The sequence below is a fragment of the Mesocricetus auratus genome, unplaced genomic scaffold (assembly GCF_017639785.1).
Source record: "Mesocricetus auratus isolate SY011 unplaced genomic scaffold, BCM_Maur_2.0 Super-Scaffold_6731, whole genome shotgun sequence".
Lineage (NCBI taxonomy): Eukaryota > Metazoa > Chordata > Mammalia > Rodentia > Cricetidae > Mesocricetus > Mesocricetus auratus.
The window spans coordinates 8,909,744-8,936,928 of record NW_024429185.1 but is presented as its reverse complement, the minus strand read 5'-3'; the positions used below and the strand labels follow the sequence as shown (position 1 = coordinate 8,936,928).

The window sequence follows — 27,185 nt, the reverse complement described above, 5'->3', positions numbered from 1 at the left end:
CAACACTAACTCAAACTAAAACTCAAAAAGAAAAAAACCTCACTACACAGAGCTTATAATTTGCTACACTATATGTAGCAAACTACAGCAATAAATGCCCTGATTCAGCATACAAGGTGTCAGACGGCCATTTTCTACCCACTGACACCAGGCGGTCTTATTGAGTCCTTCATCATCCTCAGCCTTTATCTTTTTTATTGCTGGCCATTTCATATTTCTGCTCAACGTTCATGGAGCCTTTTTAATATTTTTGCAAGCTTTAACTGGTGCATCTTACAGCATTTCTGTGATGTGTTAAGGCATTATTGGCTTCACTTAATGGCTCAGAGGACAGAAAGGTTAATGCCCTACTCAAATCTATTCTTGAAGCTAATGGTAATTCAGGACTTGAGCTGTAAATGATCATATGATAATTAGCCAGGGTCCACTGGCCCACAGAGTTTTCTAGCAGAGAACCACTCTAAGGGCTTATTATTATTTTCTGAGTTGTTCGCCTGTCATTTAAGCATGTAGCATTATACACTTATGTGATTGTGTCCTAAGAGGCCAGTAAAGACACTCAACAAGACTGCTGAGTAGATGCTCTTGTTCACCTGGAAGCTAAGTCTTCCACTGAACTTCACGCCTGTGGTACTTGAGCAACTCCTAAACACACAACCGCTGTGCAGGAAGAGAGGTCAACCTATTGAGATGACCAAAAGGTACTAATAGGGGAGCAGACCTGGACACCAAGCGGTTGGAGACACAGATCAATTGTACAGTGCTTGCCTGATATGCTCATGAGGTTAAGGGTTCAATCCCCAGCACAGTGGGTGGTAGCCCATAATCAAATGTATGATTATAATATCTGTCAGAAGAGACTATTTTTCATAGTATACATGTCCACATTATTAAATATCCACAAGCAGTTTCAGAAGAACTCAAAATTCCAGGGTGCTCTGGTTGAGAATTGCTGCCCTAGTGACCACCGAGGCTAGTAGAGTTAGTTATCTTCATCCACAGGTGCCCAGGGAAGGAAAGCTCCGCCACCAGGTTACTAAATAAAAGGCTGTGTGAAGAGCAAAGGTTTGTTAAGGCTTTCCAAGTGCAGCCTAGGGAAGGTGAGGCACTGGGTTTCATGGTGCATAGTTAACACCCATACTGTATGAAGCATGGGTTCTAGAATAGACCAAGTTCAATAGGACCATCCCCACCTCTTCATCTCGGACAAAAATCTCTCTTCCCTGGGAGTCCGTGCTCCCTACATCATGCTTTGATTACAAATTCTATCACATATCTAACTAGATTCTATAATCATGCACATTACACAGTCCATACATATATAACACTCCTTAGAAATACCTGCAACCATACTGGAAATATAAGACTGTTGTGGCTCAGGTATTAATCTTTCAGTTTTGACTAGCCCGATCTACTTTCCAAGAGTTTAATCAACCCTAATGAAACAGCTTCTAAAGTTACAAAGCCAAGAAACAGAATGAGGACTCAAGGTCCAGCCATCACTCTGGGGTCATCTGCACAGTTCCCATCTCAAGCATGTCTGTTCTCTGAAAGAAAAGCTACTTTCTGGATTATTGCTGAGTTCTTACGCTTCCTGGATAGTCATCCAGTCGCATACTGGCCATTTCCATGTTAGAAATGTTCCCAGAAAAATGTAATACGAAAAACTATAGAGACAGGTCGGACAAATCATTGCCACCAAGCCTAGTAATTGCATACCTGGGGCCCACATCGTGAAAGGAGGGATCTGACTCTCATAAAGTGACCTCTGGTCACATGTGGCACTGTGACATGCACACACACACATGCACGCATACAATAAATAAATAAATAAATAAATAAATAAATAAATAAATAAATAGTGCGGCCGGGGATAAAAAGGGAAACAGAAAATACACCCAAATAACAATGTGTTAATGCAGTTAGTAACAAAATCAGTCACATACTTACCACTTATCAAACTTCCTCTCCCATGCCCTATGTAAACCCGCTCCACCATAAGACTTTTTGCATTACAATCTAGAACTTAACAGTTTCACGGAACATGAAATTTTCTAGAACTTTCCTATTCTGCTCTCTAGACTTTAGAGATAGCCTTTAGACATGAATAGAACTTTCTAGTCTCTCATGATGACTCACTGATATTATTCTCCTAACTGGGCACCATCCCCACCTACAGAAACAGCAGTGCTTCATGACACACAGATGTCAACCCCCACTGGTACTTCCTCCCACTAAGCCCAGCTTCTTTGAAGCCCACATCCTCTCACTCTCCTTAGTGGGATTATACGATGACATCAGTCACTGCTGCTCATTTACCAATGGCCTTTTAGAAGCCTAGACCACAGTTCTCTACAGCACAGCTTCTGACAGGTTTTGAAAATATACACATCCAGATAGAGTGAAAACACAATCAAATAGCATCTCTAAAACGGACAACTGCAGGTCACACGGCCATCTCCTCCCCCACTCCTCTCAATTATCTGTCCATGTGTTCTCCTTCTAGATTTCAGTAATCTGGAAGGATGACAGAAATGTGGGACACGCCAGTCACTCTGGCCAGCTCAGGTGACGCAAGCCTGTTAATCCGCAAACCCTGAAGGATGACTAATTTTGGTATTAGGCCACACAGCCTCTGCAGCATTTAGTGGCAGTACCTATACTCATCATCTCCAGACAGAGATGGCTGAATGCCACTGAGGAAAATCACACAGCCATTTTAGCTGATCGCTCTGACCACAAATCTCAGGAGAGCAAGGAGCGAATTCACCTTTGTCCTCTTCGAGATGATGACTTCTCGTTGCTGGTCTCCTCTTACATCTTCAGCATCCCTGTGCCCCATCTTCATCTAGGCAGGTGACTTGCCCCTACCCCCATCTCTGCAAACACAGGCAGGCTGATGGGACATCTAACCTACCTGGCATCCAAACTACTGGCCTACTTAAACCTATAAACACGTCTGCATTTCAACAGTGGAGCGTCTCTTGTTCCCAGCCCGTCTACTTTGTTCCAGATCTTAACTTGTATCTGAAAATTTTGTAAAACTTTCCCAAGTATACCCTTATGTCCCTTTCTCTCTTTCTCTCCTACTTTTACCAACCTCTGCTTCTCTCTGGGTCAATCTGACTGTTGTGGAAACTTGCTTTAAGACACTAGCATTAAGAAACAATCCCTCCATTATCCTCCTCACCCCCTTCAGCCAGTACATTTCTCTTGGATTTCAGAGCAAAATGCTTTGGATGAGCAGCCTGTGATCTCTGCAGCCTCCTCAGTCCACTCCAATCAAGTTCTCATTCTTACCATCCCATCCAAACGTTCAGGTCATTATCGACTAGTATGACCTGCAATTCACCATCCATTCTAGAACATTCTGAGTAGAGTAGCACTAATCAGACAAGACACTGGATAATCAGCATAAACTCAGACTGCAAGATAAAGAGCTGAGTACTGCACCCACCCTTCTGATGTCGCCCCAGCCAACGTCAATTCTCCACTTTCTTGGTCTGTCACAAACTCCTGGCATTTTTCCTCAGAGTACTCCTTTCTCTAAAACTAGCATCCACCTAGCTTCCCTCTACATAACTGGCTGCTCAGCTGTTCATCCAAACTGCAGAATACTTGAAACTGTTACCGGTTGTCTTTCATTCTCTTGTTCCTTCCATTCTCTATGATACCGCTGCTCAAAGCGAAAGAACCTAGTTCAGTGACTTACCTAGCAGCTAGGTGCCTAGCTTGTGAAATCTGATCCTTTCCCACCGCAGAATCAAACCCTGCTCAACATCATTTAGAAGTATACTTCACAATCAAGGTGAACATTACCCAAAAAAAAAAAAAAAGAACTACTAATCCAATCCCCACTACCGCAAAAATGTACCCCTATCCCAAGTCTTCTCCACCTGAAACAACACACAATCGTCTGCCTTGCTGTTCAGACCATCCTTGGTTAATCTTTATCATCTTTGAGCAAACACCAATTTCATTGGCCCTACCTCCAAACATCTCCCAAATCTAGGACCCATGATTTATCACTTTGTGTCAATATCCATTCTCTCAGTCCGTCTACCCCAACAGGTCTCTAATGACTTCATTAGCTGGACATGGCACTTGCTGCTCTTCCAAAGGACCCCAGTTAGGTTCCCAGCACCCACATGGAAGGCTAACTGTTCATAACTTAGACCTACAGGATCTTATACTCTCTCCCTAACTCCTTGGGCATGCAAGCAGTACACAGATGTACATGCAGGCAAGCACCTAAACACAGAAATAAACTTTTAAAAACTAAAATTTTATCACTGCACCTGCAATCTGTCTTCCACATAGAAAGTGGAAGAAGGAAATAATGTCTAAAGTCCTACATATAGGATAAAAACCCACCTCCTCACTAAAGCAAATTCCCACCTCATTGGATCTATTGACCTTTCCAGTGTCAGCCATCTCTCTCCATATATACTCTCCTCAAACAATAATCACCGTATGCCGGGCATAGTGGTGCATGCTTGTACATGCTTTCAATCCCAACATGTGGAGATAGAGGCCAGCCTGGTCTACATAGTAAGTTTTAGGACAGCTAATGGCTATGTAGAGAAACTCTGACTCAAAAGCCAAAAACATACAACCAAAACGAAACAAAAAAGAGAACAAACCTTTTCTTTTTTACCTTAAGTATGACCAGCTTACTCCTATCACTGTTCCCGATGTTCCTTCTGCTGGGGACATTCTCTGCCTTCATCTCTAGGTTACTCCTTATTCTCTTCATTCAGCTTTCTGTTCAAATGAGTCCTCCTCAGAGCACAGTAATTAGAGGGTTTATTGTTTGCCTTGCCCCTCCCCCTCTTCTACAACAACATAATGGCTTTCCAGACAGGGACCTTGTCTCCCTACTTGACATTGAACTGCCAATAGCTAGAACACTGCCTGGCACATGACGAATACCCCATAAATATTTAACAAATTTGATTGGGAAGTGGAATTCGTCAGGACCAGTATTGGCAGTGGGAAGAAAGCAATGTGTAAGCTCAAACAGCTCAGAAGTAAGAAACGAAAAGGCCCAAGCCATGTGTAGGAATCAGCGACAGTTACCAACCCTGACCCCACAGATAACCCATTCAGATCCCTAAAACCTCATCTCTTCCAGTTCAGTCCTATTTATTCCCAAACCAATCCTTTCCAAGATTGCCAAGTTAATTAAATTCCAAGCCAGTGTTTGCAGTCTGGTCTGCCACGAAGCCAGCTGTCCTATGCATGAGTGTGATCCCCTAGGACCAATGTGGGTCCCCAAATCTCACACATGAAGTCCCAAATCTTTGGCTTGCTTTCCAGCCCCTTGTAGGAAAAGACACTTCCAAATCCCAATCATACTCGACTTTGGTCATGCCAATCACCTACCCCTTAACCAAACTCTTTCTAGATAAGCTAGAACATATAAGATTGAAGCCAATCCACATCAAAGTCGCTCTCCATGTGTCAGGCACCACCGTGTGCCTGGGAGACAGACACCATCACACCACTGCCTGCATCCCTGCCGCTTCCTCCATGTCTACCTCCACCGTCATGTCTACCATCACCACCACCTCCATCTTCCCTCAACCACCACTCCCATTTCTACCATCACCACCAGGAGCACCGGCACCGGCACCATCAGCACCACCACCACCACCACCATCACCGCAATCTTCTCTACCAACACCATCATCACCACCGCCACCTCCTCTTCTAACATCATTATTAATATCCTCCACCATCATCACCTACACCGCCTTTTCTACCATCACCATTATCAATATCACTCCTCCTCCTCCTCCACCAACATCACCACCACCACCACCAGTACCACCTCCGCCACCACAATCATCCCCACTGCCATTTATGTTCATTACCAAGAACTGATTTTAAAGCTCTCAAAAAAACGCTCATTTTTAATTTGTTCCATTTCTAAACAAATGAGACATTCTTGACCCAAACAATTACTGCTGATGCAACATAAAACTTTCATGAATTGCTTAAAACTCATCCATTTTAAAACTACTGAAGCCCCTCCAATGATAGCACTCCGATACAAATGAGCCAAGAGGTGAATGTAGTCAAAAAGTGAGAGAGCTCTTGCTTATAGCAGCAATGTTTACTGTTACCTTTGTTTTTCACACTTACATCAAGTGAAGAACACCTACTCGTAGCAAGCCAAAACATACCCCAAAGCTGAAAAGTCAAAATGTATGGAACAAAACAACAAATTAAGCAAAGAAATAAATGATGAAAACACTGAAATGTTGTAGAGTCTCCAGAAATGCTAACTCCTATCTTAAGTAACTTTGGGATGTGGGAAATTATCTTTTCTGCTATAAAAGCCTTTATATTTTCTTTTCTCTTTGGTGGTATGGGGATCTAACCCAGGGCCTTAACACACTCTAGGAAAGTGCTCTACAACAGAACTGTATAGCCCCAGTCAATATTTTTTAATTTATTAAAACCTCTTTATAAGGATTGGGGAGGTGAGTTAATAGGTATAATATTTGCTGTATAAACACGGGGACCTGTATTTGATGTCTAACATTCAGGGAAGGGAAGAAGGGAAGGAGGGAGGGAGGGAGGGAGGGAGGGAGGGAGGGAGGGAGGGAGGGAGGGAGGGAGGGAGGGAGGGAGGGAGGGAGGGAGGGAGGGGAAAAAGACAGACAGACAGAAGGGCGAGCAAGCCAAGTGTGGGATAGAACACCATACATGTGTAATTCCAGCACAGGAGACACATGACCGACAGATCTCTGGAGCTTGCTGGCCACTACTCAAAGTATTGAGCTCCAGGTTCAGTGAGAGACTATCAGCAGCTAAGGGGTCTTGCTGTGCAAGCATGAGGACTGAAGCTCAGATCCCAACACGCATGTACAAACCAGACACGGCCCTACATTCCTATGGCTCTGGCACTGAGAGGAGTGGAGAAGAGAATTGCTGGACCCCAGCCTAAACAAAGACTGCAAATTCCAGGGGGAGGCCATACATCAAAAGAATAAGGAGGAACGGGATACGGGAAGACACTCAATCCCTGCCTCTGGCCTGTGTGAGTGTATACACACGCATGCATATACCACACATATGCAACACACACACATACACGCATGCACACACACACCGTGAAGAGCAATAAAGACAACAATACTGACCACTGACACAAACACGCGAATGTGTACACATACAAATAAAAACAAATAAGCTGGGTGGTGTTGAATAAATTATCTAAGCATTCAGAACCTGTTTTTCAATCATATAATAAACTGATAAATATCTTATATAACACCAGAAACATCAAATGAGATAAACAACATACACATATAACATGTGCTACATGGTTGGAGATATACCTGACTAAAAGTTCTGCTTTAATAATATTCATATGTGTACCTTTTATATCAACTTTTTTTTTGAGAGAAGGTCTTACTATCTTTCCCTCTGCTGGCATCACAAAGGTTCTTGCACCCACAGACCAGAAGAGAAAGCAGCACTATTAAGCACACAGGGGACTCTCCTCAACGGAGAATGTAAAACACCTGTTTTCCTGCCCAGAAGGCTGGAAGTGGATACTGTTAAAGGACCTGGTGGCCCTTTTGTTATCTGTAGAGGAAGACCTCACCCAAATCTCCCAGAATACTTACCTCAGACTCTCCCTACCTAGACCCTTTAGCTCCCAGCTAAAGCCATCTTTAGGGGAGATGTCACATGCATTTTATATACTGCTGGCCTCTGTGCTATCTTCATCAAAAACCACGTTAGACTAGTCTGTTAGCTAGAGAGCCCACCCTCCTCACGGCCACATGTACTTTGTAAAGGAGTTTCCAAGTAGTCACACCCTAAGCTTTTTAGTATACCTGGAATGGGAATGGCTGTCGCCTGGAGACCTTTCCCCAGATTGTACTGTGTTTTAAATATGCTGATGACGGCAACCTGAAGCAGGTTTTCATTCTCATCTCTTCATGCAACAAGCCTACATCAATACCTGCAGGGTCGCCTTCATCCCTCAACTAGGCCCGAACTCATGACCCTCTCACTTCCGCCTCCCTCATGCAGAGATTCTCACCATGTGGGTCACAAATCCCACGGAGGGGGGGGGAGTGTCACATGTCAGACATGTTCCTATTGGATATTTACATTACAATTCATAACAGTAACAGAGTTACAGTTACGAAGTAGCAATGAAATAATTTTACGGTTGAGGGTCACCACAACAGGAGGAACTGTATTACAGGGTTGCAGCGTTAGCCACATCATCACAAGTGGTATCACAGGCATGTGCCACAGTGCTTAGCTTGGTAAGGCGTCTTGCAGTGGCGAGAAAGGGGGAAATGTACATGGATCTTCTGAAAGTAGGCAAAAGTTCATGCATATTCTTCCGCACCTCCCCTTAGGGATAGCGTAGAGGTGTCCATGACTGGCAGACCTTTAAAGCCCTCCTAACAGCAGACTGCAGCTTTGTTTTTTTGTTTTGTTTTAATTCCCCAGATTTATTACGTTTATTAAAGTCTGCTAAAGAAGCCGTCTGCAAGCTCAGACCTGTGGGAGCACGTTTCAGCCCGCTGGAAGGAAGGCACAAAAGACAAAACAGTTGAACAAAGGCAGAAGTCAAACTAGAGTGAGGTCGTGGTGAAATACAGGTTTTCCTTTTACCAGCTTTTACAGATCCAAGTGACTGCAAATTCTTTTACTCAAATTATTCACCAGCTTTGAAATACATGAAACAAAACTCAAAAACTGCCTAAACAAAAAAAAAACAAAAAAAAAAACAGTAATACCATGTGGGGGTAGGGGGATATCAAAATCAAGGAAACCTGAAATAGCCCTATTGCTTATATAAGACAGAAGAGCGTCTTCCTTCTTTGGAGTGAAATCCTCAAATCACTCATTCCCTCACTCTGACTCAACGTTAGGAGCCTTCACCTCAAACAGCTATCACAGTGTTCTGAATGCGTGCAAGGCGACGGTGGGGAAGGGAACTCTAAAGAGAAGACCTGAGGAACAGGATAAAGGTCTTGTTCTGACACCAGCTGACTGGGAGACAGCTGGCCCAGTGCTGATAAGAACTGAGAGGTAAACCTGTATGGGGAGACACCAGTCACAGAAAACACTGCAAGCTCTGCTTCTGGGAATCCAAAGTCTCAAAGAGCTATTCCAAAAAGATAGATCAACAGACTACACCTCACTAGACACCAAACAACAGGCTCACAGATTGTCAATTTACATTGCTTCAGTGGATATCGCCCATCAAATGATGGGATATCCACAACAACAGATTACCACAATCATCATTATCCTGGTAATGGTTTGATGTCAGATCTCCAGCTACAAAGAACCTTTCCAAACCATCTGACTTGATGTGAAATGCTAAATATTATGCTATTATTGAAGTAAGAAGATAACCAAATCTATTATGAGGTCACAGATAGTAATTTGTCTGAAAAGCTTTGTTCAGAGTTTACTGGAAATGATTTATTAAAAACTGTCTCGCTTTTTAAAGATATTTTAAAGTGAATGCAAACACAATCTATTAAATGGTAAGAACTCTCGCTCAAAGAGACTTTCTGTTGCAGAAACACATATCAGCTCAACAGATACTTTAATGTAATTTTGGACTACCTTTTTTATTAATCTCATTAGATACTAAATCCATGCTTTCTGTCTGGTTCATTCAATCTCACTCGTCCCACTTTGATTCATCTCTGAGATACATGAATACAGTCACCATCATATCTGAATACTGCATAGTGCTCCTCCTCATCTGACTGACAAACTCATATACGCTTTTTCTGCTCTAAAGTCAATTCATACATAAGAAAGAAACTCTATACTGCTATAATCTTTAAGGTCATCCAATTTGATATCACATCAATCATGCAATGCCTGAATGTCATCCAATGTCATGACTTCAATTCATCAGCTTGATAATGCTTGGTAAAACTTCTATATCATGATCTTGGCCCCTTTGCTCATATAATCCCTCCTCCCTGTCTTCAACTGGACTTTGGGAGCTCAGCCCAGGGCTTAGCTCTGGATCTCTGCATCTGCTTCCATCAGTTACTGGATGAAGGTTCTATGATGACAATTAAGGTAGCCATCAATCTGATTACAGGGGAAGGCCAGGTCAGGCACCCTCTCCATCAACACTTAGAGACCTAGTTGGGATCATCCTTGTGGATTCCTGGGAATTTCCCTAGTGCCAGGTTTCTCCCTAACCCTACAGTGGCTCCCTCTATCAAAATATCTCTTCCTTGTTGTCCCTCTGTCCTTCTCCCAACTCAAGCATCGCATTCCCTCAAGTTCTCCACCCTTTCCTCTCCTCCTCCCCTTTCACCCCCCCCCAAGCTCCTGATTTACTCAGGAGATCTTGTCTATTTCCCCTTCTGGGGATATCCATGTATGTATCTCTTAGAGCCCTCCTTGTTTCCTAGCTTCTCTGGGGTTGTAGACTGTAGGCTTGTTATTCTTCGCTTTATGTCTAATATCCACTTACGAGTGAGGACATACCATGTTTGTCTTTTTCAGTTTGGGTTACCTTACTCAGGATGTTTTTCTAGTTAAATCCATTTGTCTGCAAATTTCAAGATGTTCTTGTTTTTTATCACTGAGTAGTACTCCATTGTGTAAATGTACCACATTCTTTTTCCATTTTTCAGTTGAGGGGCATCTAGGTTGTTTTCATGTTCTGGCTATTACGAATAATGCTGCTATAAACATAGTTGAGCAAATGTCCTTGTGGTGTAAATATGCATCCTTTGAGTATATGCCCAAGAGTGGTATGGCTGGTTCTTGAGGTAGATTGATACCCAATTTTCTCAGAAATTGCCATACTGATTTCCAAAGTGACTGTACAAGTTTGCATTCCCACCAGTAATGGAGGAGTGTTCCCCTTACTCCACATCCTCTCCAGCATAAGCTGTCATTGGTGTTTTTGATCTTAGCCATTCTGACAGGTTATAAGATGGTATCTCGGAGTTTTGATTTGCATTTCCCTGATGGCTAAGGATGTTGGGCAAATCCTTAAGTGTCTTTCCACCTAGAATGTACTTCTATAAGGGCTAAGCAATGCACACAAGGCAAATCATCACAGCAAGGAGTTTTTCTCAAAGGCTGTGACTAATATATTAAGACTAGAGTGTGACACTTATTAAAAGAAACCTGAGAGGTGTTCTCACTGCTAACAGGCAATGTTCCCACCGTAAAAACTGCTACAAACTACAGGAAAGACAGAATTTACTGTTTAGACCCTCAGGCCTAGACACCTGTAGCACTTCCCCTTGGTGTCAAAGAAACCTGGAATCCATTTGATTGGTAGATATAGAGCATAATGACACTCTGACACTCACGCACACAAATAAATAAAATGCACAACAAAATAAAGCCAAGGAGCTTTCTTATTGAAAACAATGTTTCCAGAACCCAAAAATAGTTTGTATGCAGAAAACTCCAGAAGGAGATAACGTATTGCAACCCACTCTCATTTCCTGACATAATGCCAACACATTCCTCCACACTAAAACAAATGTTCATTCAAGGTTTTGAAGATGGAGTAGTGGGTAAAGAGTTGCTATGCAAGCATAAAGACTTGAGTTCAAATCCCCAGAACCCACATAAAACCAGATACAGTCGGATGTATCTGTAATATCTAGGTTCCTACAGCAAGACTGGAGACAGAGACAGGAGAATCCCTGAAAGCTTGCTATCTAGCTAACCCAGCATAGTGTTGAACCAACAAAGAGGCCCTGCCTCTAACAAGGTGGAAGGCAGGAAATGACACGCAAGGTTGTCCTCTGGTCTCTACATGGACACCATAGCATGTATGCCTCCGACAGCTAAGTAAAGAAGTAACGTCCACTAGGAATATGATCCAATCAGCCTTCGAAACAAGTCCAAAACAGATGGTGGATTTTCAAACATTTCACTCCTAAGTGAGAGGCCCAAGCACAGTGTAGAACACCTAGAAAGAGAATAATTAAAAGGACCGCCAGGAGGCTTAGCTTTCTCCAGCTAACATTTTACAGTAAACAGACAGCATGTGACACGCAGGACGGCAGTCCTTCAGTCTCCATTAGAACACGAAGTAAACCATTTCAGCCAGCCAGAATCTACAACTTAGAAACTGTTTCCTAAGGGTTTTGGTTCTAGGGGTTGGAGAGATGGCTCGGCAGCGAAGAGCGCTTGCTTATTCTTCTAGAAAACCAAAGTCTGGTTCTCGACAAGCATGTTGAGTAGGTGACAAGCACCTGAAAGTCCAGCTCCAGGGATCACAAGAGCTCAAATACACACGTTCCATACGCTCACACAAACACAGACATATAAATAAACCTTCAGGACAAGTGGTTCTAAGTCCTCTTTGTTGTCTTTAAAACAGTATCCCTACTGAAAGGACTAAATAAATACAAACGTTTAAATGTTGACAGAGGGGCCAGCCACCCAGAATTAAAAGATGCATGTATTCTTTGCTCAACCCATTCCACTTTCAGCAGTGAGCTCCTGCTCACAAATACTAAGATGCCGGTTCCCTGAAGTGATCTGTAAAAGGGGAGCATCGTATCGTGCACAGCCATCACCATTACCATGCACACAAAAGAACAAGCCATTCTGTTGAGTGAAAAAAAAAAAAGCAAAGCTGCCAAACCAAAACAGAATAAACACACTCAAGATTTAAATTCTGTGCACGCCTGTCACATGCTCATGTACCTGACAGAATGCATGGCAGAAAGGATCCTGTCACGCACAGAGGACGGTGGCTTGTCTTTTCAGGAAGGGGAAGGTGGGTACGTGGGGGTATTCACAGAAAAGGTCCTCTCCTGGTCACTGCTCTACAGCTGTGAAGAGGCGACTTACAAAAGAAAGCGTTTAACTGGGGCTTGTTTGCAGCTCCAGAGGCTTAGTCCACTACCAGAAGATAGGGAGGCCACGAGGGCATGCATGGTGCAGGAGGATCAGCAGCATCCTCATCCTCAGGCCAAGAGAGAGCCACTGGGTCTGGCTTGAGCTTTGGAAACCTCAAAGTCCACTCCCAGTGACACACTTCCTCCAACAAGGCCACAGCTCTTAATCCTTCTAATCCTTTCACAGCCCCACTCCCTGGAGACTAAGCACTCACATCTATGAGCCTGTGGGGGCCATTCTTAGTCAAATCAGCACAGGGTGCATTAAGAAACTTTCGCCTCTTTCTGCAACATCCTTCTATGCCACTTAAAACATGTAAACATTTATTCAATGTACATAAAAACATTTGTTCTCCACAGAAAATAAGATGCCGCATCAAATTCTGGCTAAGTTCCAGAATTCCTTAAAGAGGATACTCAGATAATACAGGATTAATGAATGTTGGTAGTCAAAAACATCCTTTGTAGACTTTACCCTTCAAAGGAATAAAGAAAACCTGTGGGCCGCATGAAGCGGGAGTCATAAAGAATGTGACAGTGCTGTCACAAAAGAGGGAGCATTCACCAGACAGGGAAACGATGTGTCTCAGATCTGCAAAGACACAAAAGGCACTGAAATCAGACACACCTTTAAAAGAATGCAATCATCCCAAGTGTCCCTCAGAAATAAAATCTCAACAAGGCATCTTATTACTGTTGGCACGAGCGGCGCGCTGTGTGGGAACGTGGTTTGGGACTAGAAAAACTGCCCACATACAAGCTAAGCGGTGTGCAACACCTGCTCTTACCTGTACATTTTCTTCTGTGACCTGAATCTCTGCGGTGTAAACATAATCAATTAACATCTTCAGGGTCCAGCCGTCGACCTCTTTTATTCGAACTCTCTTTGCTCGGCTCTCACTCATCTCACCTAAAACACCAAGGAATGAAGTGAAGTTACCACAGGAGACTGCTGTGGAAATACCAACATCAAGACAGGCTGGACCATCTTCCCGCCACTCACTCGACTGGGCAGGCAACAGGATTTGACACTGTTGTAGGCCTCAGTCTAAAAGGAGTCCTGAGCAAACCATACACTACTTCAGCTTGACGCCTGAGCCTGAAGATAACACCGGAAGAATGAAGGTGCCCGGCACCCAGCTGCATGAACTGCATCCAACGCTGGCCATGCTGCTGAGCAAGGTTCCTTGATGGAGTCCTTTCAGCTTGGGTTGTTGTTGCTGCTGTGGTTTCGTTTGGTTGGAAACAGGGTTTCTCTGTGTAGTCTGGCTGTCCTAGAACTACCTCTGTAGACCAAGGTGGCCTTCAACTCTAAGATCTACCTGCCTCTGTGTCCCCAGTGCTGGATTAAAGGTGTGTGCCACTATCGCCCAGCTGGGATCTTATTTTTAATTTTTCTACAACTTGTATTTGTTTGTTTAGTGTGTGTGTGCGTGTGTGTGTACACACACGAGTGCAGGATCCAGAAGAGAGCATCAGATCCCCTGCAGTGTACTTACGGCAGTTTTGAGCCACCCAATGTAGGTGCTGTGACCTGACCTTGGTCCTTTAGAAGAACCGCAAGCCACCTTAACTGATGAGTCATCTCTCCAGATCCCTCCTTACGGATTTCTGATCCCATCTCTAACAGTAACAAAGCTACCATCGTTGGCTGATGGCAAAGACCACACTCTGAAAAAGACTTACTTAGCATCTTCCCTTCAAAGAGCACAGAGACACCTGCCCAGGGCCTGGGCCAGACATGGAGACCCTGACTTTTTGCAAGAAGTCGCAACCCTCATGTAGGAGCGCAGTGAAAGGCCAATCACACAAGCTGCTGAGGTTAGTCAAAGGATCACTATAGAGGTCATCTAAGCTCAGCTCCTACTTGCCATCTGCAGTCCCCTCATCCTCAAGTCGTTTTAGCAGCAGCGGCACAAGTTACTACGGTCTGCTGCCCTCTGTGTGAGCAACAGGGCAACACCTAACAACCCAGGAACAAGGAGATGCAGGCAGTTACATGGTGACGAAGGTGGTTAACTAGCTAGGCCTGGTGACGCAGGCGCATGATCAGCCACTCAGGACTGAGGCAAGATCACAAGTCCACAGCCCACCTGAATGACAAGGAGTTCAAGGCCAGTCCAGGCAATGCAGTGAGGCCCTGTCTCAAAACCCAAAGCAGAAAAGGACTAGAGGGGTAGTTCAGCTATAGAGTGCATGTGTGCCAAGTTTGACATTCTAGTCTCTGGGATGGAGAGAGAGATAGAGAGGGAGAGAGGGGGAGAAAGGGAGGGAGAGGGAGAGAGGGGGAGAGAGGGGGAGAGGGAGAGGGGGAGAGAGAGAGGGAGAGAGGGAGAGAAAGGGAGAGGGAGAGAGGGAGAGAGAGGGAGGAGGGAGAGGGAGAGAGGGAGAGGGAGAGACGGAGAGGGGGAGAGAGGGGGAGAGAGAGAAGGAGAGGGGGAGAGAGGGGGAGAGAGAGGGAGAGAGGGGGAGAGAGGGGGAGAGAGGGAGGGAGGGGGGAGAGAGAGAGGAAGAGGGAGAGGCAGAGGGAGAGGGAGAGGGAGAGAGAGAGGAAGAGGGAGAGGGAGAGAGAGGGGGAGAGAGAGGGGGAGAGAGGGGGAGAGAAGGAGGAGAGAGGGAGGAGGGAGAGGGAGAGAGAGGGAGGGAGATAGAGCGGGAGGGAGAGGGAGAGAGATAGAGAGGGAGAGAGAGGGAGAGAGGGAGGGAGAGAGGGAGAGAGAGGGAGGGAAACAGAGACAGAGACAGAGACAGAGAGATCCTGTTATTAAGCTAAAAGCGAGCCCAGGAAGGAAGGACCCTCAGAGGAAGAATTTTGTTCCAGAATTCACTAGGTTCTGGGGCTAAAACTCTGGACAGCTGTGCCACCATCCATCACCTTCACTCCAACCCTGCATCTCACATTAGTAAAAATAACGGACTCAAGATCTCTCGAAAGCTCGGTTCTGTTTCAGACACAGTGCACTGCTGGCGCCAGAAACTATTAGGAAGGCCTATCGGAATCCATAATTTTACAAGATTCCTTTGCACGCAGAAGCCCTGGGGGGGGTGTAGGATGGGGGGGGATAATGGCAGCCATCGACATTTCACTGCATGTTCCTCTGGAGATGGCCTGACAAGAGCTCAGACAGAAGCTGTTCTCAGGGTTGAACTATCTCAAAGTGTACCCTGTCACCCCCCCAAGGGGAAGCATCCATCCGTGGTACCAAAGCGGGCACCCCAAGAGAAGGGAGGAACAGGATTGTTTCTGTGCCCCCACCTTTAAAAGGAATGGAGGAATACGGAAAATCAATTCAACTGCACATATAATGCCTTCCTCCATGTTCCCCTCCTCCCCTTGTCTCGTGGATCTCTGGGGTTTATATAATCTGAAGCCAAGTAAGTGCCAGAAGTTAAGGCACTGATTCCTACTTACAGGGGTGGGGGGTGGGGGTGGGGGCAGAGGTCAGCTTCCTGAGTATCTTAGGAATGATCGCCTTTGACACAGGGCCTGTCATTGGCCTGCAGCTCACCCACTGGGCTAAGCTGGCTGGCTACCTGCTCCACCTTCCCAGTACTGGGACTGTAAGCATACACTGCCATGTCTGGTTTTCAAACTATAGATATTTTTATAAGTGATTGAAGAGTTTCATACGATGCCACTTTTTAGATGTAATTTAGGTATCTTTTTGATGTGTGCGGGTGTTTTGCCTGTATGTAAGTCTTTGCACCAAGACCATGCCCGATGCTATCAGAGGCCAGAAGAGAGTGCTGGATCCCCCAGAATCAGAATGACAGCCGGCTGGTTGTGAGCTGTCATGTGGGCGCTGGGAACTGAATGCGGTCCTCTAGAAGAGCAGCCACTGAGCCATCGCTCCAGCCCTGGAGATATTCTCGTCATATCCACTCTTCCCTTAACTCGTCCCAGATCCACCCTGACCTCCCTACTCTCAACAGCACGCCCTCTCTTTTCTTTTTTTTAACTTAATAACCCACGGACTCCAGTTTATGCTGCCCATATACTTCTGGGTGTACACGAGGGCACGCCCATAAAGAAAACTGACTCTCCCTCCTACGGAATTCATGGGCTGTCCGCAGCTTCTCAGCTTCTCAGTGAGGGCTCATGAGCCTCTTCCTACCGTGTTAGAATGTTCACCGCCTTCATCCTGTACAGAGTTAGTGCAAGCAACTACAGTGCCTGTGAGTTCATGAGTGCATTCGTCCTGATGAACCAGGAAGACACTCTTTGGCTCTGGGTTTCCCTACCTCTGGCTCTTACTGGTTACGTTTCGCTTTTATACATGGGTTAGGGGCAAGCACATTACCAACTAAGCAATCTCTCCACTACCCCTCCAAATCAGATTTCAGATAAATGCCTTCAGCAGTAAATACCTTGCCCCATCCACAGTGTCCCTGGAATTTGCAAAACCCTAAAGAGCTTGTAGCAATGTACGCAGAAAGCTATGCACCTCGATCCCAGATTTCAGCATGAGTTATCTTAGACAAAACCGAATCTCTTAATAATTTATGTATATGACTATAAAAAATAGTTCTATACCAGGCAGTTTTTACTATTATGTTTTTATAGAGGCCCTTTGCTAAGTCACAGCTTTTCCTATGTGTCATTTTTCAAAGATTATCTCCCCAGAAAATTCATCTGCTTCCAACAAAGTCAACCTCAATTATATACTGCTTTTAAAAATGCCTTGATCTTTATTTTTATCATTCTTAATCTACAGTAAAAAAAAAAAAGGTAGCAAAAACGAAAAGCTTGCCACTGAATGCATTAATAAATTAAAAATTCCAATAATCAAAGCACGAGGAAGAAGGAAAGCTATTCATACCCGAACCTAGGTGTTCCATGGCTATCTTAGTTACTGCCCTTCGCTACATTATAGGGCATATGTTTAAACAGTGTGGCTTTCTGAGATTTGTTTGGTAACGAATTTTATAAGCTATCACAGGCCACCAAGATGGCTCCATGCATGAGCTGCTTGCTGGTGAGCTGGGCTGGATCCCTGAGACCTACATGGAAGAAGGAGAGCCGAGACCACACGCACAGACACATAGCACACGTGGGTCCCTACTAATGTACTCACAGGCAGGCACGCTGCCTGCTCTTAGAGAGACCTGGGCTCAGTGCCTGGCTCCCACATGGTAGCTCACAGCTATCTGTAACTCCAGTTCCAGAGACCCCAACAGCCTCTCCTGGCCTCCATGGGCACCAAGCACACATGTGATACACATACATGCAGACAAGCACTTACACACACACACACACACACACCAAAAAAAAAAAAAAAAACCAAAACCAAATAAATCTTCAGGGGCAGGGGAGCTATTTAATGGTACTCTACAGCTCTTCCTATATCACAACTTTGCATACCCCTGATGGACCAAGTTATGCAAGGTTAACTCAAGGACTATATTAAAATCTCCACATAGATGCTTGTGCTAAACACCTGAGAACTGTCACCTTGCATGGTTTTCTTTTCATTATCCACCAAAGCCTGTAGAATGAACTAGCCTTAGTTAGACCTCTAATTTATCCCCCTACCTCTTCATCCTCTTATTGCTGTACCATAGGAGCCCTGTCATCTTTGGGAGACCTTCGTAGCAAACCCCCATTTTTTTCCCAATTGTACCTACATGGGTCTGTGTATGGGTGTGTGTACATAAGTATGGGTATCCTCAGGGTCATAAAGGATTTTTGGATTCCCTAGAGCTGGAGCTACAGGCAGTCATGTGTCACACAACACAGACACTGGGGACCAAACTCGACAACTGTCCAAAGCTAATCTTTTCTCTGGTGCTAAATTGACACATAGGGCTACTGTGTTCAAATTCGGCCCCTTACTCCTTGGCCAAGTGTGCAAATCCTTCCACAGTCAGCCTCTAATTTACTACCTAACTCATTTTCTCTCACTTCCAGACATAAAGCATGCTAATAGGGAACTGTTTATAGTTTTCCACACAGACCAAACAATTTCTTACCTTGATATCTGAGCTGAACCTTGTCCTACTGGGCTCCATACTCCCAATCCTGGGCTCTGCACCCCTTCCCCGCCCCCAATCTCCACAGTCGTTAGGATATCACCGGAACCTCTCCAAGATGCATTATCTGCTGGTGGCCCACAGCTGGGTTGGTCTCTCACCCTGGATACGGGTTGGGTATCCCATGCATCCCCTCTGCCATCATCAACTCTTTCCCTAGCTCTTTTGGGCTCCCCAACGGCACAGATGAAGTCTCTCTTAGTCCAATACCTCCACAGTGCCTGGTAAAAGCCCAATACTGGTTGCATGAATTGATAACTAAGGGAGAAAAATAAGCATGCCAACTAAAAATGAGGCATACATATTTGCATAGCATAAAATGTTTATCTTGATCGTGAGTGCTGAGAAGGACTTCAACACTTATTAGATATACACTCTACACTGTAAACTGGATTACATAAATCCATCAACAAATAACACATCATCTATTTCATTTTTTAAAAATGAAATCATCCACGTTGAAAAACTAAAAATGTTTCCGTCAAGAGCCTTCCAGCAGCACTCCAGCCCTGCACTAACAGGTAGCTTCATTTATGTGTTCTGAATGAGGTAAATTAAAAGTGAACGGAGGGCTGGAGAGATGGCTCAGAGGTTAGGAGTGCATACACACTGGTTCTGCAAACGACTTGGAATTAGGTTCCTGGCACCCACGCTGGTAACTTAACAACCGTCTATAACTTCAGGCCCAGGGGATCCAGTGCGCCATTCTGGCTTCTGTGGGCACTGAACTCGTGTGCACAAACCCACATAGATACGTATGTACACGTACCTAAAAACAACAATAAAACCTACATGTGTGAAAGCACCTTTCATGGTTAAGTGGCCTACCACCCCTCATCAACAGAAGCCTTTCTTTAAGACAAATGAAGACCGTTACAGAAAACCACAACCAGACACAATGTGGAGAGCAAGGGATCAGGAGGGGCCTGGCTCCTGCAGACACATCCACATCACATCTACGGCTCACTGAACATCCCAGAAGAGCAGGAAAACCCAGAAGTCTGCTGGGAGAAAGTCTCTCCTAGGAATGGCCACATAAACAAGGTCAGAACAACAGCAAAGCCGATGGACAGATTAATACAAAAGGTAGAATCTCTGCGGGGTCCCAGACCAGAACAAAAGACAATGAATGACTGCTGAGAGACAGAAAATTAGCCTCTCTCTAGGGATGAGTCCCCTTATCGGCTGGACAATGCAGAGTGGTCAGCCCTGAAACATAGGAAGGATTCGGAACAGAGTACTGGGAGGGGTTGGAGGGAAGAAAAGGGGCAAAGAAAGTGATAGAACTCTATTTCAATTATTTAAAAAAATAATAAAGCCAGGCTGTGGTGGCGCACGCCTTTAATCCCAGCACTCAGGAGACAGAGGCAGGCGGATCTCTGTGAGTTCAAGGCCAGGCTGGACCGACAGCCTCCAAAACAATACAGAGAAACCCTGTCTCGTAAAAACAAACAAACAAATAATAATAATAATAATAATAATAATAACAATAATAATAATAAAAGAAAATCTAAAAGGAAAAATGTGAATAGGTTTAGGATAAACTATACTATAATCTACTACACAAAAGGAAGTCTGTTATTCCAATTTCAACTTTATTTATAAATAAGAGGTACTTGAAAAACAAAAACATAACACTGAAGCATTGATTATACTGACACCCTAAGAAATCAATGACAGATAAGAAATTAAGAACAAGCTGAAAATCACATTTAATTGAAGAGTTCCATCAAGTTCACTTGCCACTGACAATAACCATCACTGACGTGTGCTCTCTTAGTATGGGCTCCGGTGATGCTGCTGGCAATGTCAGCCTGACAAGGCGACTCCAGAGGCCACACCAGTCAGTCACAGTAGTGGTCATGGATAAACACGCCACCCTTGTTCTTCAGGACTCTACGGCAAATGTGGCAAATGTATGTACTTACAGCTTTAGTCTCATTAGGATAACTTGTGGCAAAGGCTTATTACAGGAGAAAATGTCCCTCCCTCTCTAAGGAGCTGGGTCCACTCTTAGAGACACCCTGCATTCCAGGGGACCAACCTGGAGGTACCTGTTGATGGTAACAGGCAGAGACAAAAGGAAGCAGGTCTCTAATAAAGTTCTCAGGCAGAAGATCAGCTATGCCTGGTGCCTCCTCCTCACTATTGGACCCAGCTTGAGTGACATTTTCTGTCACTCCAAGCCGCAGGCATTCTAACTCAGGTTCTTTCCTGTCTCATTTTCCTCCCAGCAGCCACAGACAGACAGCAGAGCTCTTTCCTAAACAGGTTTATTCCCTTCCTAACCCAGCCTCCTCTCCCACTAGAATCGTAAGAACAGGAACTCGTCTACTTTGTTCATCTCCATGGTCCTCCAAGTCTGTGAGCAAATGGAACACCCCCAATTTCCTGACGCATCAAAGCATGAACCTTCAACAAACGGAGCCACGCACGCAACTTCGACATTTACATTATTATCCTGGATGCTGTTAGCTGTTCTTCTGGCTGCTGCAAGCTCCTATACACAGATGGTGCACAGAAACTCACACGGGGGTCACACACATACATGGAAAACTAAATAAATATAATGTTTTCCCCTGGAGACAGAGCCTTGCGATGTTGGCCATACTGTCTCAAACTCCTAGGCACAGGCTCCCATGCTACTGTGCATCCCCGGTCGGGCTAAGTTAATAACTACATTTTTCATACTCTATAGAGAATAAAAAAATTATTAAAGAAAATGTCTATGAATCCTCAACTACATGGTGAGTTCAAAGCCAGATTGTGCTATGTGAAACATAGGGAAGGGAGGAAGGGAGGGAGGGAGGGAGGGAGGGAGGGAGGGAGGGAGGGAGGGAGGGAGGGAGGGAGGGAGGGAGGGAGGGAGGAAGGAAGGAAAGAAAGAGGCTATGAAGAGGAATAATTACACAGAAGGTAGGGGGAGCTGAGGGGAGGGGAGATAAGGCATTAGAGGGTGAACAAGATTGTGGTGTGTCATGTGCATGCATGGAATGTTACAGTGAAACCCCTTATTTTGAACAATTTATAATACTAATAGTTTTTTAAAGGGAAAAACTAAATGTCTAGCCTAAGGTTTGTTCAGTCTCCTATTCTTATGCAGTATAACGAAATTTAGATTATGACTGTGATACTTACTGCCATCATTAGCTGGGCCATTTCTCTTGGTTTTTGGTTTGGCTTTAACTTTTTAAAAAATCATTTTTGAGAATTTCATACATGAATCCTATATTTCCACCCTCCTTCTCCATAATCTAAACCCTCCTCTGTTCCTCCTGTTCCTTCTCAAATCCATGACCACTTCTTTAATTACTATAAACACCACAAACAATGTACACACACACACACACACACACACACACGTTTTTTTTTTTAAAACATAACAAAGCAAAAAAAACCACGATCTCCTGTATCCCAGACTTGCCTCAAATTGACTAAGAAGCCAGTGAATGACGTTGATCTCCTGCCTCTCCTGTCTCCTCCACCCTCCAGCTGCTGGGATTACAGCTGTGCACCACCACACCCAGCTAGATTGAGCATCTTATCCTGGTCAAAAGGAGCACTAAGAAATTCACATGCACGACCTCCTCCAATCTTTACAGAACTCCGAGATGTGAGCAGTACTATTGTCCTATTTTCCAGATGGAAAAAGTGACATGAAGATCATTCAAGTCAGTCTCCAAGGTTGTGTCCCCTGAAGACTGGTCACACAGAAGGCACGGGGTCTTTACTGCTGCATGGCCAGTGGAGTGCTCACATAAGCCAAGGCCCTCTCCAGAACAGCACCCAGGATAATAAATATGATATAAGCCAAAAGACCAAAGTGAAAGTCGGCACATGGGAACGTGCTCCCCTTACCTCGTTAGTACTGATGTTTCACAGGCCCGACTGACAGCACCCTCTGATACTTCCCTGACGTGGCTCACAACCCTCTGCTTTCCTTCCTCCATTCCAGATGACTAAACGCTGCTTAGAAAGAGCAGAGCAATAGGCTCTGTTCTCCTCCACTGCTAGGACACACAGTGTTTCCCCTACGCCCGCTCCCTCTGCCTGGCCCATGCTCATCTGGGCAAATCCGCTGCAAGCACAGGAAACTGCCTCTCAATGCTGCCCCACCATTTGGATCACTGGGTGGCACCATGTTTCTACATTTAAATTAGGCTCCTCTCATCTCCCCAGTTGAACAACAGTTACACTGTTTGTGTCTTTCTTGACACAGGAAACACTCAAGAGTCTCTAAACTATGAACAACATTTTTTTTCCCCAGACAGGTTCTCACACAGCCCTGACTATCCTAGACTTAACGTAGACCAGGCTGGCCTGGAAGGTGCAGAGATCCACCTGCCACTTCCTGCTAGGATTAAAGGTATGCACCACTTTAAACCGTTATCTTTGGCATTCCTACCGTGTACTTTGTATTTGGTGTACCAAAACACTGAGACTAAACTCACTGACCAGATAATGCGCTTCTTTGTACAATGTTACACTTAGTCCCCCCCTTAACAGTTTTTGCAGTTTTGGCTACTCATGGTCAACCATCATCCAAGCACATTAAATGGAAGGTTCTAGAAATAAAGTTCCTGAGTTTTAAACTAGATACTGTTCTCAGAGGCATCCTGCCTTTGTCACACCTGGGGCCAGAATCATCTCTCTATTCAGCACAGCCACACAGTATAAGCGTGGAGCTAGGGTGGAGCTCAGTGGTTCAGCTCTTAATCTAGCGTGTATAGACCCTGGGTTCAGTCCTCAGCACAGCCATCAGTCACTCCTAGCTAGCTGGAGTATCAATAGACTATCAAGGTATTGTGGGCCTTAGGTCCATGTGGTCCTTATTCTATTAAATAATACTTCTTAAGCACAAAAATCGTGATGCTGGCTATTTTATCATAGCATGTTTTCATTATCCGATTTACTCTGAGTCAATGTTGTTACTCTTTGCTGAATTTGTGAGTTAAACTTTATGGGTACATACATAAATACAAAAAATATTCAGTTTACACAGGGTTTGGACCTATTCACAATTTAGGTGTCCTTTGTAAGAGAACTACCCATGTTTCCCCTCTCTCCCCTCCCCTCTCTTCCCCTCCCCTTTTCTCTCCTCCACTCCCCTCCTGTTCCCTCCCTTCCCCTCCTCTTGCTTTACCTCTGGCTGTGCTGAGGACTGAACCCAGGGTCTATACACGCTAGATTAAGAGCTGAACCACTGAGCTCCACCCTAGCTCCACGCTGCTTCTTTTGTTTTGTTTTTTAGTGAGGCTTCAACATACATTAGTTCTTTTCCAAAAGTGCTAACAACATTCTATACATGTTTATACATGCCGAAGTAAAACCTAAGCTTATGGATGCATCAGCCTTTTTCTCAGATTTCCAAAACACTTTACTATAAATACTGGATAAAGCAAACATGAAAGACATTTGGAAAAAATACAAAGTGGTAGAAATGCCTTTCCTTTAGCACCACAAAAAAACAAATCAACAGTAATGTAAGGGTCCCGATGCTGCTGTAAATGCAGGAGAGCAAACTGAGGGGAAACACGTCAATGCACACTTGCAGCGGCAAGGCCGAGCACACATGACTAATCACGGCATGTGCGTGCTTACTGAAGGCAGCGGTGCAGTGCAAACGCCCGTGAATTCACACTGGACCGGGACGCTGCCTTACTTCACATGACCAAAATGTTGGCAACAGAGGTCAGCCTGGAAAAGGCCCAGGTCTGAAGACACGTCAGAAACTAAAATACCATCCCGTACCTGTAAACATGGCGTGGAAGTAAGGGCTGCAGGCTGCCAGCACCACCCTGTGCGCCGGGATCTCCACGTCCTCTGCCACGATCGTGACATCACACAGCAAATTCTGGCTGTTCCCAGGGAGAAAAAGAGAGTGTGAACGCCTCCAATAGTAGCATGACTCACTATTCTACGCAAAACTGCTGCTGTAAAAGAAACAAAAAAACTTTCTTTTTCTTGGGGTCTTGCTGACATTAAAGAAAGCCCTTCCCTTCTAACCGCATCTGTAAACATAAGGACATGGAAAGCAGTGTATTAAATGAAGGCCCAGCGCACCAGGGCCCGCGCGTTTCAGAGACCTGTCCAAACTTGACGGATTTCTCTCCCTGCAAGGAGCTAGGGAGGAAGACCTAGTAAGGAGACACAGCTCAGTAAGAACAGAAACCACAGTGGTGGTTCAGAATAATGAGGAGGGCAAGCGACCTGAGCCAAATACCTCCTCCTGCCAAATTAAAAAAGATACTCAACAAGACCCTGGACACCCACCCAAAGATGAAGTTATTTTCAATTATACTGGCTGCTTATAGTCATTTTGTTATGCAAAGCTTAACCTGGACCATTTTTACCAAACTATATTACCAGTAACAAAACTGAAAAGCATTTTGTAAGCATTAAAGCAAGCCATTCTTCAGCTATCATACTTACATAAAACAGCCACTTTAATTCCCTTTAGAATGTGTGGTGAGTGGTTTTTAGGTGCTTACATGATACTACATTCTCTGTATAATTAAAAAAAAAAAAGTGACTAAGCTGGGTGGTGGTGGCACATGCCTATAGTCCCAGCACTTGGGGAGAGGCAGGCAGATCTCTATGAGTTCGAGGTCAGCCTGGTCTACAAGGCAAGTTCCAGGACAGCCAGGGCTGTTACATGGAAAAAGTCCGTCTCAAAACAAAACAAAGCAAACAAACAAACAAAAAGTTTCTGATAGTTATTCTAGAACCAGCAGGAAGGATTCAAAGCCCAAGCCCACCTTGCTGGCATTCATCTTGTGAAAGACAAGAACAGACGTGAGGCGCCCATGGTCTCCACAAATACTCCAGTGAAGGTGAGTCTGTATGGAGCGCAGCTCACACTTCTCACGCCTCAGTACCTCAGTACCTTCTCAGTACCTCAGCCTCTTTCCCTCAAGTGGAGCCTGCTGTTAACTTCCTGTGGGCTCACAAGTGCTCTTAGGAGCTTAAGCAAATCCTTGCGGTGTTTCATGTGCTTATGAAGTAGCTCCTTCAGGCCCACACCAAACTTTTTTTGGAAGCTGGCTGCCACTTACTCTCTTTAGTTTAGGAGAAACTCCGGGAAAAAGGAGCAACCCGGTTCTAGATACGTTCCATGCCTAATTCTTGGCAAGCCTGCAGCGTCACTTGGACTGAAGGGTGGCTTGTGGGTGGGGCCAACTTAAGAGCGCAGGATAGCGAATGAGGCATCGGAAGGTCTCATATTAGCGCCATTAAAGGCGCTCATTTGGAATTCCTCCAGATCAGGGGGACAATGACAAAGTCTACCACCAGCACAGAGAATTAAAAACCCTGTTTTCTGAATGCCAGGGCCCACAGGTAAGCCAGCATGAAAAGAGTAGAAGCCCAGGGAAGACCTTCTCCTGCATGGCCCATTCCAGTCAGCACGGCAGTTCTTACTCAGATGCCCCACAGTGTACTGCTGAGGAAACCAAGGACAAAAGAGAACAGCCCAGGTTAGGGGTGCAGCTTGGTGATAAAGTACTGCCCAGTGTGTATGAGAGCTAGGGGTCTAGCCTCTGCTTCATGCCCACATAGGCCAACCTGCCTACACGCCCCCACAGTCCCCTGGGACCTGCATCAATATGCAAACCCAGAGAGCATGAGTCCAGTGCCTCCTCTCCACTATGCAATCACCTAAGGACGGTACTTACAAGACTTCTGAAAGTCTGAACAAAACAAACTGGTCTCGAACCCTTCCGTAGCCCAGTCTGGAACCAAAATCTCTATATAGCTGTTGCATCCTTCCCCCATGGGGGTCTGCTGACCTGTTTGTTAACTAGGAGCTTCTAGCAAAACACCTCTGTCCCCTCCTCCTAGTAAGGCCTGCATGCAAGTTCCTGTTTTCTGTCCATCCTTATTGTCTAAATGCTAATTCCTGGTTTTGGCCCACCCTTTGCGGGAGGGTCCTGGGAACGTAGGCTTCTGACCTTGGTGGTTTTCCACCACGCCTGCCACTGGTATAGAAGGCTCCACTCTTGTTAAAATAAACGCCATTCTCCTTGTAAGAATGAGGCGCTGTCTTTGTCTTCATTTACATCCTTAGCCCTTGGCTTGGATCGTTGTGAAGTGTTGTAGCTCCATAACCGCAAACACTGGCTCGCTATATACAGCCCAGGCCGGTCTTAAAGTCTTGTTGATCCAGCGTTCATTTCACACATGATAGGGTTACAGATGTACATCTCCAAACCCTAGGGTTATAGGTGATTTATACATCACCACACCCAAGTCAACAAGTTATGTAGC

The 27,185-nt window shown here is 44.9% G+C and overlaps 1 protein-coding gene across 3 annotated transcripts in view; it reads right to left on the bottom strand.

Moving 5' to 3' along the window:
• The window catches only part of Klhl2 (kelch like family member 2), a 110,335-nt gene that overhangs the window by 56,929 nt on the left and 26,221 nt on the right, over positions 1 to 27,185 (bottom strand). For 2 of the 3 annotated variants that reach the window (XM_040742232.1, XM_005075185.4), the window contains exons 3-4: positions 24,672 to 24,778; positions 13,679 to 13,800 (exon numbers count right to left, since the gene is read on the bottom strand). In XM_040742232.1, coding sequence (XP_040598166.1) covers positions 13,679 to 13,800; positions 24,672 to 24,778 — 229 coding nt within the window. The remainder of the gene's footprint in view (positions 1 to 13,678; positions 13,801 to 24,671; positions 24,779 to 27,185) is intronic. The other variant, XM_040742233.1, reaches the window with a different exon arrangement.